The following is a 16403-nucleotide window of genomic DNA, read 5'->3' as shown; positions in this document are numbered from 1 at the left end:
TATATAAACAAGAAACCACTTTAGCTGCTAAATATGACAGTACAGATACAAACTTGGTACGTTCAATTAACACTAACAGAATCTGAAAAGCCAACTTTCTTCAGCCATCAGGATTCAGGATAAGCATACTCTCCCACCGGGGATGGATTAAGCTCAATATGAAGTCTTTTTCTGTAGATTCTCAATCTGCAAGCCTAACTAAAAAATGAAAACTTTAAGACAACTACCCTTAACGATTCAAAAACAGTCAGCATATCATTGAAACGTCACAAGACTAAAACCATAAACAGTGGGACAAAAATTACAACCAACTGATGAAACATTTTCTTTATGGAACATTCATCACTTGAATGGATTGCAACATATCAGACACAGCAATGACCAGATCCCCAGATTTAATCATTCCTCTTGCCTTGAGTAAGGAGAAGGTTTTGTTCAGGTTGTTCTCCATGTCGTCAGAGAAATCTAACCGGAAAGGTATCAGTCCCCACTGCAGATTCAAACGCCTTCTCACAGATGTTGTATTTGTGAACGCAAAGATTGGACAGTCAGGTCGGCAACGTGAAAGGAGAGATGCCATGTGGCCCGTCTTCGTGTAAACAAAAAGTGCATCAACCTCTAAGTTGTTGGCTGCAAGTTCATAACATTAACCCATCAGAAATTACAACAAAAATAAAAATAAATAAATAAATAAAAAAACTAGTAGTGCATGACCTTAAAAGATGCAGAATCATGATTCGAGTGGTGCTTACCCATTTTGGCGGCAGAATTGCAGATCTCTTCAGAGATGCTGTCTGAATATGAAGATGCAATGTCCTGAAGCTCCATTGCTTCATGGCGTTTTTCCTCCCTCCACCACTTCTCTATTCTCAAACTGACACTTCTCAGTACAGTCAATGCTTTATCTGGGAATTGACCCATGGCAGACTCCCCAGAAAGCATCAAAGCATCAGCACGCTGCCTCACTGCTTCAGAAACATCAGCAACTTCAGCTCTGGTAGGTGTAGGGTATTCTATCATAGACTCAAGCAACTGTGATGCCACAATGACTGGCTTGTTCAGCTGCCTGCATGTCTGAACAATCCTTTGCTGCGCCGAAGGGACCTGCTCCAATGGGATCTGAGCCCCTAGATCCCCTCTTGCCACCATGGCTCCATCTGATGCCTGAATTATCTCTTTCAGGTTCTTCAAAGAGTCGACACTCTCAATCTTTGCAATAACAGCAATATCGCTGCAAAATAAAATTGTGACATTACCACCTTAGGGTGTAACTTTGCAGTGTATATTGAAAACTTAAAATCTTTTTCCCACTATAAAAAGTCATGGCAGGCTAAGAAGATAGTTTCACTAAGAAGTAGTAAATCAACATAATCAGGAAATGAGAAGGGACAACTGTTGAACAGCAGTCTCTGACTGACTCACTATATTTCAATTACACAAAGGGAACGATATCCATATAATTGCAATCCAAATATTGCCCCTGTGAGGTGTTCAACCACTACGCAGACATAACAGTCGTATTAAAACTAGGAAGCCCCATGTGCTTCCTAGGATGTGTGCAAGAGAATTATCAATCAGTATCAAATTTTCCAAACTACTAGTACGCTATATTTCCTTCCGACCCAAAAAAAAAAAAAAGTTGACCAATGCACTTAACACTGTTAACAGGTGGATTTGCATGGCAAGAGTTACTGAGAACCTGTGTAACAACGACATGGACAAGGGAATCCCTGTCGTCTGTCCAGTACGGCACACGACAACATAAAAGAATAGTGTCCAACTTTACTAATTTAAACTAACTCACTAATATAAATAATAGATATATCTTGAAAACTAAAATTCAATATCGAACTCCTCTGTTTTAGGAAATTTAAAAATTAAAATTATTTTATTTTTTGTAAATACGCCGTGTCTGGCCATATTGACACGGACACGCGTGTCAATACCTACTGACACTGCCCCAACTTTTTTTTGGAGTATCATGTTCCACAGGTGAGAACCTACCAAACATGCATATTTGATTGAAGAAGATTTGTAGGAAGAAATCCACTTGAAGCATTATGACAGGCTCAATGTAATATAACAGTCGGAACACCTGAGAAAAAATAGGTACCTATGATTCTGACAACATGCAGATGTGTGCATGTACATGGTGACAAAACAAATGAACCTTAACATATCAGATTTACTGAAGCTCAGACTTTTAGGTTTTACTTTAATGCTATGCAATTGCCACAGGAAGTACAAGAGCCTATGAGGATGAGAAAGACGATGACCTCAAGTACATACCATGATGATATACGTCTCCGTCTATTCTGGTTTTGTATGTTTCACCCTTCTTATGTTTCATAACCCAGTGACAAACACATAGTGAAAGAAGAAAGATGCGAGACTGTGGGCGTGGGCTGTGGCAATGGTATGTTTTCTTTCTTTAACTTGGTTTATATGCTAAATAAGCTTTAAGATGTAACCAAGTCAGACTAAAGTTTCAAAATGACCGTTATAATAGTTTACCGGTAGGAGGTCATTAACGTTATAAGCCATAACAGTCACATTAAAAACAAAAAAAAAAACCGATAGAATCTTAAAAGGCAGATGTTATTTTCGTTATTCTCATTATAATGGCCATTACTGAGTGTTATATTTCACCTGTGTATCTACAACACTCCAAAATTAAATAAATGATACAGTGTGAGCATGTATTGACACGCGTGTCCGTGTCAATACGGCCAGACACGGCGTAGTTACCAAAATACAAATAATAAGATGTATAATTTTTTAAAAATTAGGAGTTTGACTTCGAATATTAGCCGTATACCTTCTAGTTTAGTAAAGTTAGACATTTTCTTATTTTCTATGAGGATCCCTACCTTTACTAGAACCACAAATTGAGATACAAATCCTTCTCCGCCTATCTCCTTCAGATTTTTTAATTCTATATGGTGACTCAGTGGACAGTTTAACTACTACTTACTCTACTTTATCTATATTGTGTCTGCCATGTCAAGAGTACCGTACTGGACATCAACTCCAGTGTCTGTGCCATAGTTACACAGGTACAGTTTTTCACCTAAAAAACAGTAACCGCCACCATAATGGCTGTTCCACAAACATTGCTTCAGTGTAAACATCACATAAAACAAGGCGTGAAAGACTGCTAGCCAAACATAACCTTCCCAGTGCACAGCTTATAAAATCCACACAAAGCACTCAACTCCTAATACAATCAAAAGCAACAGGTTTTGTTGTAGACATGTGCAGTCCTTAATTTATGGCTAAAATGGGGTGGGTTTTTTTAATTTATTTTTTGGCTAATGAGATCATAAAAGAAATTGGTTACCTGTCACGAGATCGGGCAGCAATGTAACTCTTAAGATGATTGATCACTTCTGCGGACTTGACAAAAGAGATTGCGATAAAATCAACACCCTCAGCAATACCAAAATCAATATCCAGCCAATCCTGTAAAAAAGGCAGTTAATACAAACAAATCAAGTCAAGAGCAAAAGTTACCGAGACATCTACGATCCTCCTTGCGAGGCAGGACCTGAGCCTCCGTTCAGAAAAACTTGGACAAAAATGTCTGCAAGCTCACTGCTCACAAAACACACTCCATACAACAAAGAACGACACAGCATGATTGAAACTTCTACCAAGGACACAAACAAAAATGTGTGCAAGCTCACAGCGCATAAAACTCATTCCTTAGAAGATTACCAAAGACACGGCCCAAATTTTATTTCAACTTCTATTCAGGACACAGCATCAAGTATCGAAAGATCAACGAAATGGATAGAAGACAAAGAAATAGCAAGGGCGAACAAGATTACATTTAGAATTTTAACTAAAGCATGAAATTGAAAAGAACCTAAATGAACAAAATTAGAAACTTGATAGTAAAACTCGGGAAAACGAGCACTTAGGAGTTTATTGTTAGATAATTACAAATGTGGAGATGCAGGGGCACTAACCTTAGAGGAGATAGTTGGGAGCATGGCGTTACGTTCTCTAACCAAACTTCCATCCCTCCAGAAAGTTAGGTTTGCCCTTGGTAGCAATAGACCAGGATCAGTGCATCGGCACTTAACGTCTGGACCAAGCTTCTCAGTCACTTCAAATCTTACCATTCCCCCATCTACAAGGAGTTCATCACCGACCTTCACATCTGTATCAAATACAAGAAAGTTAGAAGTTTTGAATTAAACTGCTCTTTTTCTTACTTGTGAAAAAGAGTAGTGAAACTAAAAATGTTAATCTTCTGAATACAAAGGCATGAGTACTATAAACTAAGACCTTCAGCAAAACCCTCATAATTCACACTTATGGTATGTTCTGGAAGAGGCGAGTCAAAAGCACGAACGCTGAAAGTCCAAATCTCGCCATCCTGTATGAAAATTAGTTAATTACTTGGAAAGATACACCGACAAATTCACCAAATTTATGTATTTAAACAGACACATGGAAGCTCAATTTACCCATTATTTGATGCCCATAATTATCACACATATTTCTTCACATCTTCAGAGTACAAATACATACCCATATGCTAAATATTATCACCAGATAACTAGCTTAAGAGATTGTAGACATATGAATGCTCTCTCATTTAGTAATACGCGCACAGATAGGAAAATAGTTCATGAAAAAAAAAAGGAAAGAAAAACTTCAAAAATTATACTTCTTGAACACTTGAGCCCTATTATGTGTATAAACCTGCTTTAGGAAACTCTGAACTAAGTTTATGAGTATAGAAGCTCGTCTTTATTAACAGGAAATTCCAAGCACATTCATAACCCCCATGCTGAGACACTAGTACGGGTCATGAAAAACTCTTACTGTCTCTGTGATATACAACTCCTAATTGTGATAGCAAGATTTGATCCAAGTCCTCATAACACATCTACATGGTGGCACATTCCTCAAATCATACTACTATAACCAATATGGATAATCTCAAGCTATAGCAATAAACATATGTTTTGCCATTTTCCAGCTCATAAAGTGGTAAGGAATTGACCACTTAGCACCCTAGCCAATCAGATGAGTGCAAAAAGATAGTGCCGATGCACTTGAAAAGCTAAAGAACTGTTCTGTAGAATTATTCCAGAGAGCATCACTCAAGAATTAAACAAATATTAGTTCAAAATGGGAAAATAATAATTCACAAATGGTGGCACATTCCTCAAATCATACTACTATAACCAATATGGATAATCTCAAGCTATAGCAATAAACATATGTTTGTCCATTTTCCAGCTCATAAAGTAGCAAGGAATTGCCCACTTAGCACCCTAAACAATCAGATGAACGCAAAAGGATAGTGCCGATGCACTTGAAAAGCTAAAGAACTGTTCTGTAGAATTATTCGAGAGAGCATCACTCAAGAATTAAACAAATACTAGTTCAAACTGAGAAAATAATATCTCACAAATGCGACACATGAGTCACAAATAACAGCAAATAATATCTAAAAGTTAACTTTTATATTCTTATCTCTTTTCCTGAACAAGATAATAACTTCATAACTTAATCGGGAGTTAGTCTAAACATAGTTTTCATCGACCTAAAAGAAATTTTGTTTGATAAAAAACAAATTAGTCACCATCACTTCTCTCCTTTAAAATTTTGAATTCTCAATCAATCTCCAACTAGACTTACAAACAAACAAAAACAAACCAGATACAACAAAATTCACAGAACTGTAATCAAAGCGCAAAAGAAACACAAATACAGAACAGAAGACAAAATGACTGACAAAAAAAACTCTCTCTAATCCTAGTCCATGTAAACAGCATATTTGTTCAAACGCATACAGGAATCTCCTAAAAAAACAAAATAACACCTAACACCACTTATACTTATCCATATTTTTTAAATACTCTCTAATCTTTACCGACCTGAACACTGAAACATAATTTCAACCAAATCGAAGAAATTTTATTGCTAATCAACTTATAATTGAACTGAAATGAAGAAAGAATATACCTCAGCTTTAGCTGAAGCAGTAGAACCACCAAGATCACCCATATGAATCTCACTGCCTTCAGTATCCATCATTATAGCAACAGCATAACCTTTCTCTTCATTTAATCTTCGGACGCTTTGAATTACGCTGCGATGCCAATCGCGAGTACCATGACACATATTAATTCTTGCTACATTCATTCCACCAACAGCTAATGCCTCAAGTTGTTCAAATCCACAAGTAGCTGGCCCAATTGTGCATACCAATTTCGTTCTTCTTGTACTACGAAATCCATTCTCTTTCAATTCTACTTCAGTTACTGCATCTACCTCGAATACTCCTCCTTTTCCATTTTCCGATCCCAATATCTTAGTAGTTACTGATTTCGATTCAAGATCTGATGAAACTGCACATATTGATAATGGTTTTCGAGTTTGACGAATTGATAGATTCGATTTAGATAGAATTTTTTTTGAGAATGTTTGAGTTTTGAGCGTCGGTGATGTTGCAGGCGTTAAGAAATGAAGAGACTGTGCCATATCAGTGAGATTTTACCTCGTTTTGAAGCTCCGGTGATGGAGATTAACAAGTTACAAACAGAAATGAACAATGAATGGAGGATCTGAGATAATTATCCAGAGAAAAAGAAAATTAAGATGAGAAAAACGTGGAAATGGAAGATTTATAGGTTGAGAGAGGGGGAGGCGGGTTTAACAAAGAGGAGGAGTTTCGGAGCTTAGGAGATGTCCCCCAATAAGGTTGTGGATATGTACAGAAGACAGATACTCATTTATTGATCGTTGGATCTGGGCTGTGTTGATTAAATCTTGAGGAGAAATGTTGTATTCACATGGAGAGTTTTAAGGAGGGATAACAACGGTCATGTGGGTATCCACGTAGGTCCGTTGATGGGTTGATGGTGATGACACTTTGATGTTCAAGTGAAGTGCAGAGATTTTGCTGGTGTTGTTAGGTGTTGTGTGTTGCCCACTTAGAGACTAAAATTGTGAGCTCATTGGAGTTGTGAGGTGAACCACTTGTTGACTACGACTTGATTCCTCCGTAAGAGTTTTTTTTTTTTACCATAAGATTGGATATATTACCAAAGCAAAGAGAAAACAGAAAAAACATAAGAAGCCTGAAAAGAGTGTTGTCGTATTGTCGCAGGAACATGCTCCTGTGTATGATTATCAGACAACATCCTTTCAACATAAAGCAAATTAGAAGTAGAGTTATGATTCTCCATAGGAGTTACAAATTGAAACCAACAATATTTACATAAGTAGTCTGCTGACTGCTTTCATTAGAGGTACTATTATTCTTATTATCAACCAAAAGAAATTGGGATAAGAAGTTCGGGATTTCCTCATTCCATGTCAAGAGAAGATTTCCTTGCTTTTGTTGTCAATTTGTCTGCCACTTGATTTCCGTTTCTCCTTGTGAACATGAAACCCAAAAAAAATTCGCACCTTTTTAGAATGTTCATTGCTTCCTTGACAATACTCTGATTCTGCCAGACCATCATTGAATCTTTTCCTTCTACAAACTTCATAATTCTTTCACAGTCACCTTCCATCCAGAAATCCTTTATATTTATCTCTTCAACCCATCTTGTTCCTTGCAGCAAAGCTAAAGTTTCAGCTTTTTCTGGCATGCAGTTCTGAATATGCTTGACTTAGCTTTGATTCCATTTCCTGCACAATTTCTTAGGATCAAACCATATCCAGCATTCGTAATAGAATAAATCCATGAAGCAGCAAAGTTTAATTTATTGCAGTTTGTATCAGGTTTTATCCATGGGGTTTTGAGTTTAATACTTCCTGTATTTAAGCCCGTGAACTGGTTTGTCTGATGAGGTTTGTTAAACCAGAAATTTAGATATCTCGGAATTGAGATTGAAATCTGGATTGAAGATGTAGATTTATCTTAAAAAATTCGGGTGCATCTCTCCTTCTAGATAAACCAACATTTGATTGCACAAATTGCAACCATCTTGTCATCATTCCCTGCATACCAGAAGTTATAGTGTTCTTTGAAATTCATGTCAGCAATGTTAGCCATTACTCCTCCAGAAAAAAGTGGTAGTGACCATATAGTTTTTACAAACCAGCAATCAAATAATAAGTGTTGTATAGATTCGTTATTATGATTGCAAAAAAAACACAGCTATTGTCTACATTTTCCATATAACATGCAAGAATATATCTGACAAGTAAACCATTGTTTATACATTTCCATATCAATAGTTTTACTGACTGTGATAAGTCTTCTTTTATCCAAAAATTCTTCCAGAATTTCTTTGTTTCATTATTCACATTATATATATACCATTTAGCCTATAATATAGAGATTTTACAGTGAAAATATGTCGTTCCTAGTCAAGATCCATCTAGGTTTATCCTGATCTAAGGCATTATCAGAATTTGTAAACAAATTTATATTCAAAATTGATTGTGCAGTGATATGAGGAAAATTTTCAATAATCAAGTTATGGTTCCACTTATTCGTATCATAGTTGATTAAGTCTGATACAAGAGTTAACATGTTGTTCTTTTCACAACAGATTTGATTTAGAGTCACCCGTAGATCGGGAATCCAGTGGCCAGTCCATATGTTTATTGCACAAATTATGACATGGTTAAAATGATATTATTATGACATGGTGACGTTATTTTTTTTTAACAAAATCAAACGGAGATGAATTTGAAGTTAATTTTTTGGTGTCATGTTCCTCTTATAAAAGCTCTACATTCCTACCAAAATATGAATATCCTGAAATACAAAACTTCATCATCCACAAATTTTAATTTCAACTGTTAATCTTCAACGTCTGATATTCAAAATGGTAGATGGTAATCTTATACATCTAGGAACGTATTCGTTTTTGGTTGGAGTGTTATAAGAGGAACATGTCCTGAAAAATTATCTTCAAACTCATCGCCATTTGAGTTTTGTGTAAAAAATGGCGTGACCATGTCACGATAATGTCATTCAAACTATGTCATTGGATCCTTCCCATTTTTAAACAAACCTAACTTTCAGTTTCAATCATCCATAAGTTATGAGCTACGAAATAAACTTGATACCTTACAAACTAAAACATGAACATAATTTGGTTTCGCTACATGGTTATGAAATCCTGGCTTTGGTGGTCATTTGTTCCAAAACTTCATTGTCTTCCCATGATGAAAATGATATGAGAGCTTTTCCACTGTCAAGTGATACATATTAAGGATTTGCAGTTCCATTCTACTTCGACCTTTTAGCATATTAAATATGTTGTTATGGAAATGTTACTACTTTTGGTTATAACTTTTGGATGTTGTTGGTTCAGAGTCTATTACATTTAATTTTAACTTTTGGATATTGTTGTTTGGAGTCCCAACCTGACTACCAGAAGTGTAGTTGAATTCTTCATAATTTTAAGTTGTTCGAAGATTCTAGAAAGAAGATTATAAGTTGTTGGCACTTTCCTTCATAATTTTACCTGCATTATTACAACAAATTAACCCAAATACTATCTGGAAACAACATCGATATAAAAAGCATTGCAGTTGTAATGTGATGAGTTTTTGTGCAACCTCTTTTTCTCAAGCTAAAATATTGAGGTTGCACATATTACTACAATTAAGTAGTGATGGGGTGAGTGGAACACTCACCGCTTGTGTCACTTGGTGACTTCTCAAGGCCCTTTGTGCAATCAAGAGTCTTACCTTTTCTGGTTCTTTTACTCTGTTGTCTCCTCGGCTCTAAGGTTCTCTGTTTATTCTTCAAAAGTTGACTCATTTTATGCATGCCATTCTGAAGTTTAACAATTCTTGAGTTATTCTTCTTGAACTTCCGACATTTTTCCTGAGCATGTCCCTTGCATCCACAAAAGGAGAAATGTATTGAGAGCTCAACTTTGGAAGGTTCAGCTACCTTTTTGTCACAACCAATTGCTTTCTCTTTGAACGAACCAGCAGGAATAAAAAATTTGTTGGTGATAGAGGTCTTGCTGGAGAACCCAATACCATTAGTGTTACCAAAGGACTTTTGCCCAAACAACATAGATGAGATCTTTTCTGAAGTACCTGAGAGCCTTTGTAGATCACACTTGAGGGTATCAATCTCATTTTCTTTGACAAAAAAGTTTCAGTAAATTTCTCATTAAATTTTTCTAACTCAAGATTTTTCACTTTAAGAGATGATTCGAGTTTTCCACAGTTTTCTTCAAACTTAGGTTTTCTCGATGAATTTTTCACTTTTATTCAAGAAGCTGAATCAGACTCAACAGATATTTCTGCACGGGCAGCGGAATTTTCTGTCTAATATTTATAAGTAAGCTCATCAGAGTTATCAAGTGACACAACGAGAGCATTATATCCTTGAAGAGAACTTCCATCTTGAATAATTGAATCATCTTGAAACTTGGTTCACGAGCATCGCTTACCAGTTTGTCTGTACCTTCTCAGGATCTTTTTGACTTGATGTGTGATCATAAATATGTTTTCTTCATCATGATCAACACAACACTCGTCGTACCAAGACAAGTTTTTATTCGAATAAGTCATACTTGTATTGGTTGTGGCTTTAAGTGCAGAAGTGTTATCTTTAGCCACACTATGCTCGTGATCAAAGATTTTTAGATTTCCAATGAGACTGTTTCTGGAAAGTGTGTCAAGGTTATTCCCTTCCATGATGGCGTGTTTCTAAGACTTGTATCTTGCTGGTAAATATCAGAGAATTTTCACCACAATGTCTTTTTAGGAAATAGTCTTTCCTAATAAAAAACAATCATCAACAATACCAGACACCTTTTGATTAAATTTATTAAACGAATCTTCATCAGACATACGAAGATTTTCCCAGTCAAAATTTAGGTTTTGAAGCCTAACATCTTTCTCCGAGGTATCTCCTTTAAATACAGTTTCTAAGATATCTCAAGCATCTCTAGACTTAGTGCACGAAGTCACATGGTGCTGAAGATCTGGTCTTATGGCGTGGATAATAGAGTTTAATCCGTCATAATTATGCTTTGTAGCACTTATCTCGGATTCACTATATCGTATTAATGGCTTCGCAACAGTGGCTCCGTCTACAAAAACTGTTGGTGCGTTGTATCCAATAACTACAAGTTTCCATGTCTCGAAGTCACGGGCTTGTAAAAAGGAACGCCATAGCAATTTTCCACCATAAGTAATTTGTGCCATCAAATGTTGGATGTGCGTTCATTGAGATTGCACTCCTGTCCATATAGTCATACTTCTTAAACACGGACTTATTAGGTCTTAGTGTGTTTGCCTGCCCTGATACCAATTGAAAACACAGGGGGTACCAAAATACACCACCAACTTTTTTGTAGGCAATCTGTATAGACAAACTCAACACAACTCCGAGAGCTAAACTCAATCAAGGAATAATGTCTAGATTTATATCTCTGTCCCTCTTGCAATTAGAACGTTTACAGAACCAAATCCGTGAACCTAAATACAAAGAGATAACTTGGACGGTACCAAAGACCAATATCCAAGAATCAATCAAGTCGTATCCAACAAATCAAGGTCGGATGTATCTGTTGTGATTGATTAAAGCGCAACCTGTGATATTTCAATTATAAAGATAAACAATATAATGCGGGAAAAGAAATAACACAAACACCAAAAGTTTTGTTAACGAGGAAATCGAAAATGAAATAAATAAATAAATAAATCGAGACCTAGTCCAGTCCAAGGCTTATGCCTTATGCCTGGACGAAACTCGGAAGTATGACGGTTACTCAGCTAGATAGGAAATTCAGTGATGAAATTCCTACGTTAAGGCAAAGCCAGTGATGCATGCAAGATGCATTGTCCTTGGCCTTATGGCCTTACACCCTTTTGCAGACAAGGGTAAGTTTGGAACGGTGTGGAAGCTAAGTTAGCTGCTTCATGCTCCATGAGCATGCTTACAAGGGAAAATGGACGTGCATTCGCCTAGCTTTAAGGCCCGGATCGTAGCCTCATCATGGCGCATCGGGGGAGTTATGTCCTGCGCGCCTGGGCGTGCCAGGCGTAATTTTCCGGTCCGTCACACTTTATAAGTCCAGACTCCGGCTCCATTGCTACTCTTCTCACGAGCGACTCCTTCTACTTATTTTATGCTACTTCCACTTTCCGTCTCCATTCAACTATAACAACCTTATCCATTCTCATACAATTAACACATAAAAACATTAATAAATTTACCCTCTAATGGATATATGCACAAAATACATGATCTGACATATAATGGAACATTAAAGCCCTTGGGATACAATAAATACCTCTGAAATGATCTACAAATATGCATTATTAGACACTTATCACCATATAGAAGATCCCCCATATAGTAAGTTGGATAGATAAGTAGTCAATTTCTGCCGAGATGGCGAGATCTCGTCGGAAATTCCGGTTTATGCATTTAAGATAACGAAATTTTTGATTTCGCTGAGACGGAATTTGGCCAGAATTGACCGGAATTTTTGGTTGAATATTAGTTGACCCGGCTGGAATTGTCCAGAATTTGCCTGATTTTGTATGGATCTTTGGTTTTCTACTATTTAGAATGAAGATTTGTTTCCTTTTATAAAAATTGGCGAAAACGAAGTTTTGGTAGTACTCCGAGATTTTTACCGAGAATCTCCCCGAAAGAAAGTTGTACCACACACCTAAATTGACTCGGGTACATTTATTATATGTCCCTACTTTTGACACCTAATAAATATATCCTTCTCCAAAATATACATATATATCCCTACTCATTTTAAAAGCTAAAAATTGGAATTATAAGACTACTAAAATGCCCCCATATATGTATTTCACCTTATACAAGATCTGACACATTAAATTTCATTTCCATTTCTCTCACTCACTCTCGTTCCTATCGAAGAAACTGCATCTGCAATTCAAACTTAACCTTCATCTGGAATAACTAAAGAAAACTGAAATCGATGAATTCAATTCACTAGACGTTGCTTAGAACTAGGAATTAATCTACTAGCCGTTGCTGATAACTTCTTTTCTTCTCTCTTTGATAACAAACCACTATCTGAAAAACCGAAAAAGAAACTGAAAAGCAACCACATAAATTAGGTTTCATCACAAAACCTATCGAGTTTCACCTTCGTTTCATCATCAGAAACCTAATTGAAAGATTTGCAGGTAAAAAGCGTTTGATTTTGATGTCAGATTTAGTTGATGCATGTATAAAATTGATACTAGTTGTGTATGTTTTACTCTTGATTTTGTTAATGTAATAATTATATGTTTGTATTTGCCTGATTTTGATATGAGATTTTTTTTTTTTTATTATTTTGAATTATTGTGAAAATTAATTTTTCTCTTCAAACTTTAGTATTATTTTGCTCAGATGCAGTTTGACCTAAATTGTATGCAAATTTTTTCTAATGATAATGGGTGAAAATGTGTTTCTAAAGTATTTTTAGATATTTTTGTATCAACAACAGTAGAAGTTGATCCAATTTAGGGGATAAACAACAGTGGTTGATCCAAATAAAAATAGGATAAACAGTAGAAGTTGATCCAATTTAGGGGATAAACAATAGTAGTTGATGCAAATAAAAATAGGATGAACAATAGAAGTGGATCCATTGGATGCAAATTTGTTCTGTTGGTAAATGGGTGAAAATGTGTTTCTGAAAGATTTTTAGATATTTTTGTATCAACAATAGTCGTTGATCCAAATAAAACATAGGATCAACAGTAGAAGTTGATCCAATTCAAGGATCAACAACAGTATTGATCCGTAAAACTACTAAGGGGGGGGGGGGGGGATCAACAACCTAATTTGATACCAAAAATTATTTGCTAATATGAAAATATAAATGCTAACTATAATAATTGTTGAACTCAGGTTGACAAAACACAATGTTGAGGAGATCACCAAGGACAAAAAAGAAGAATCAAGATGAAGATGTCACGTAAGAGGTTAAACAAGTTAAAGAACCAAAACGAAATGCGAAGAACAAGAAGATAATTGAAGAGGAGGAGACAACAAGAAATAGGAAGAACGGGAATACAAATGAAGAACAACAACGAAAGGTGAAAAACAAGAAGATAACTGAATCAGAAGAATCGAAACAAGAAGAATCAGAATCAGGGTCATAAGAAGAAGGGCAAGAAGAATCAGATGAAGAGGATCAAGAGTCAGAAGAAGAGGATAATAAATCTAAAAAAGAAGAAGTAGCAAAAAAGGGCAAAACAGAGAAAGAGCTCAAAGGTAAAAACATTGATTTGAGTACTTGTGCTGGTATATGAAATATGTTGTTTAAAAATCAAAAATGAAAATGATTTTAGTTTCATGTATGCAGGCAAGACAAGAACGAAAGAAAGAAAATTCAAAGTAGGTCTCCAACCATTGATTGACATGGGGATTTTTCTATGCTAACTGTTTGAAGTAGAAGATGGAGATAATAAGAAGAAAATGATACTTGCAAAAGCACTGAATGAATCTCCGTTCTGGGACTTCTTCAGCCCATTCTACGTAACAGACATAAGTCAAATTATGAGTGATAAATGGTTGAAGAAGATTAATCTTGCAATGCAGTTGCTGATTAGTGCATTTAATAAACTAACCAAAAATTTCAAATTTGGAGAATCCGAAGAGTGCTATCTAGAAGCAAGATATTCGCTTTGATATTCAAGATGAGAAGACTTATAGAGAGTGACGAATTGAAGCATCAACTGAAACTAAAGAAATGACTTGACTACAGCGAGTTCTTAAATAAGAAGTTAAGACCAGAAAAACCAGCAGATTGTCCATCCCCAATAATGAAAAATGAAGTTGTAAGCAAACTGAAAAAGGCAGCAGAAGATGAGTCTGATCCGGAGCATTTTGTGAGACTTTTTGCTATATGATTATGTACGGTTTTTTTATTCCCAAATGCTGGAACTACAAGCTTTCCAAATAAATTTTTGCCTCATATCTTACTGATGGGCAAAGTGTCATGGCCAGATCACGTTGTAGAATATTTGATTTCGAACATGATAGAACAGAAAGGGGAACAAGGAACTATCGTTGGCTGCACAACTCTCCTACTGGTAAGAAAAAACGTTTATTTCGTAAAAGTAAAATGTGTATTGTTCTAGAGAGTGAAATGCATACTGTTGGATAAAACTAACCTCGTTGATTATATTATGAAGTGTTGGTTCCGCGAACATATTGATAAGTACAACAATAAAAGGGAGAATTTTGAAGATTCAACTTCGACATTCCTACGATGGAACCGGCATTCATTGTGCAAGAAGCTTGTAACTGATTTTGGCAACAAATCAAAAAGAAGAAAATCGATATGACTTGGTTCAAGCATCAAGTAATTTTTTTTTATTTTTTTTACTATATTTATCTTTACTATTACAAATGTCCCATTTTTTTGTGGATCAACAATGAAAGTTGATTCAGTTTTAGTGTCAGTTTTTTGTGGATCAACAATGGAAGTTGATCAAAGTGAATGGGGTCAACAACAAAAGTTGATCAAATACTAATGTCAGTTTTTTGTCGATCAACAATGGAAGTTGATCCAAGTGAATGGGGTCAACAACCAATGTTGATTTGTGTTGATCATGCTTCGCAGTTTCATCAAGACTGCGTTGATCCAGTGTCTGCTGATAAGAACTATTTAGTTGATGTATCGGCACCTGCAAGAGAACTGGAAGAAGTGAGGCATAAGACAAAGGATCTAGAGGAAGAAAACATGTATCTTGAATGCGACAAACACAAAATTCATAACATGGGAAAGGATCAAAGTAAACTATTTGTCAACAACACGATATTTTTGAGAAATCTGTATGAGAGAAACAAAGACAAAATAGAGTTGCAAGCTGAAGAACCTGAGCGACTTGCTGAGATTGACAAGAACATAAAGGAATGGCAGGAAGAGGAAAGGATGTTTCAGGAAACAATGAACACAATTAAATGAAAGTATATATGACACGAATCTGATGATTTGGAAAATGTGTTCACACAGAAACAAGACGGAGAGTCATCTGGAGAGGAGAATGAACATGAAATCAACTTTGTAGCGAACGATGAACCAATAGATGGATATGAAATGAGATTAAACATGGAAGTTGAAGATTTCAGTGACTGTGAATAATGAAGACACTCAAGAAATGCACGAGTCCTCCAAGTACTTTGGGAACTCAAGAAAGGTCTTGGCGGAAGGGTTTTAAAACTGGAATGAAGTTGCAGGAAGTTTCGAAAAACAACAAATCTTCAGATAATTGGGGGGAAGGTTTTGATGCAGCAAGAAAAATAAGGGAAGCTGATGATTTACAACTGAATTCTATGGCCAAAAACGATGGAATAATTGTTAGAATTGTAGAAGAGAAGAATGACATACAAATAGAAGAAAAGAGTACGGATGTTGAAGAAAATGATGAGAAGAACAGGGAGGAAGTAGAGGTGCCATTGGTTGTGT

At 35.9% G+C, this 16403-nt stretch overlaps 1 protein-coding gene across 1 annotated transcript; it reads right to left on the bottom strand.

The window, feature by feature from the left end:
- Nucleotides 1-6785, bottom strand: LOC113347198 (pyruvate kinase isozyme A, chloroplastic-like). The gene is made up of 6 exons (XM_026590806.1): nt 5986-6785; nt 4294-4384; nt 3972-4165; nt 3341-3462; nt 753-1231; nt 1-630 (listed from the first exon to the last, which is right to left on the bottom strand). Exons 1-6 carry the CDS (start codon nt 6502-6504, stop codon nt 329-331), a joined length of 1707 nt encoding a protein of 568 aa, XP_026446591.1. The 5' UTR covers nt 6505-6785; the 3' UTR covers nt 1-328.
- Nucleotides 6786-16403: the final 9618 nt, after the last annotated feature.

This window comes from Papaver somniferum, chromosome 2, assembly GCF_003573695.1.
Source record: "Papaver somniferum cultivar HN1 chromosome 2, ASM357369v1, whole genome shotgun sequence".
NCBI classification, from domain to species: domain Eukaryota; kingdom Viridiplantae; phylum Streptophyta; class Magnoliopsida; order Ranunculales; family Papaveraceae; genus Papaver; species Papaver somniferum.
This window is presented reverse-complemented; position numbering and strand designations above follow the sequence as displayed.

What these genes read in the sequence shown, in the direction of transcription:
- LOC113347198 (XM_026590806.1), bottom strand. Translation starts at nt 6,504, where the DNA reads ATGGCACAGTCTCTTCATTTCTTAACGCCTGCAACATCACCGACGCTC. An exon ending in CTGCTTCAGCTAAAGCTGAG is followed by an intron (nt 4,385 to 5,985) that starts GTATATTCTTTC and finishes ATTTTCATACAG; the next exon opens with GATGGCGAGATTTGGACTTT. An exon ending in CAATTCTGCCGCCAAAATGG is followed by an intron (nt 631 to 752) that starts GTAAGCACCACT and finishes ATGAACTTGCAG; the next exon opens with CCAACAACTTAGAGGTTGAT.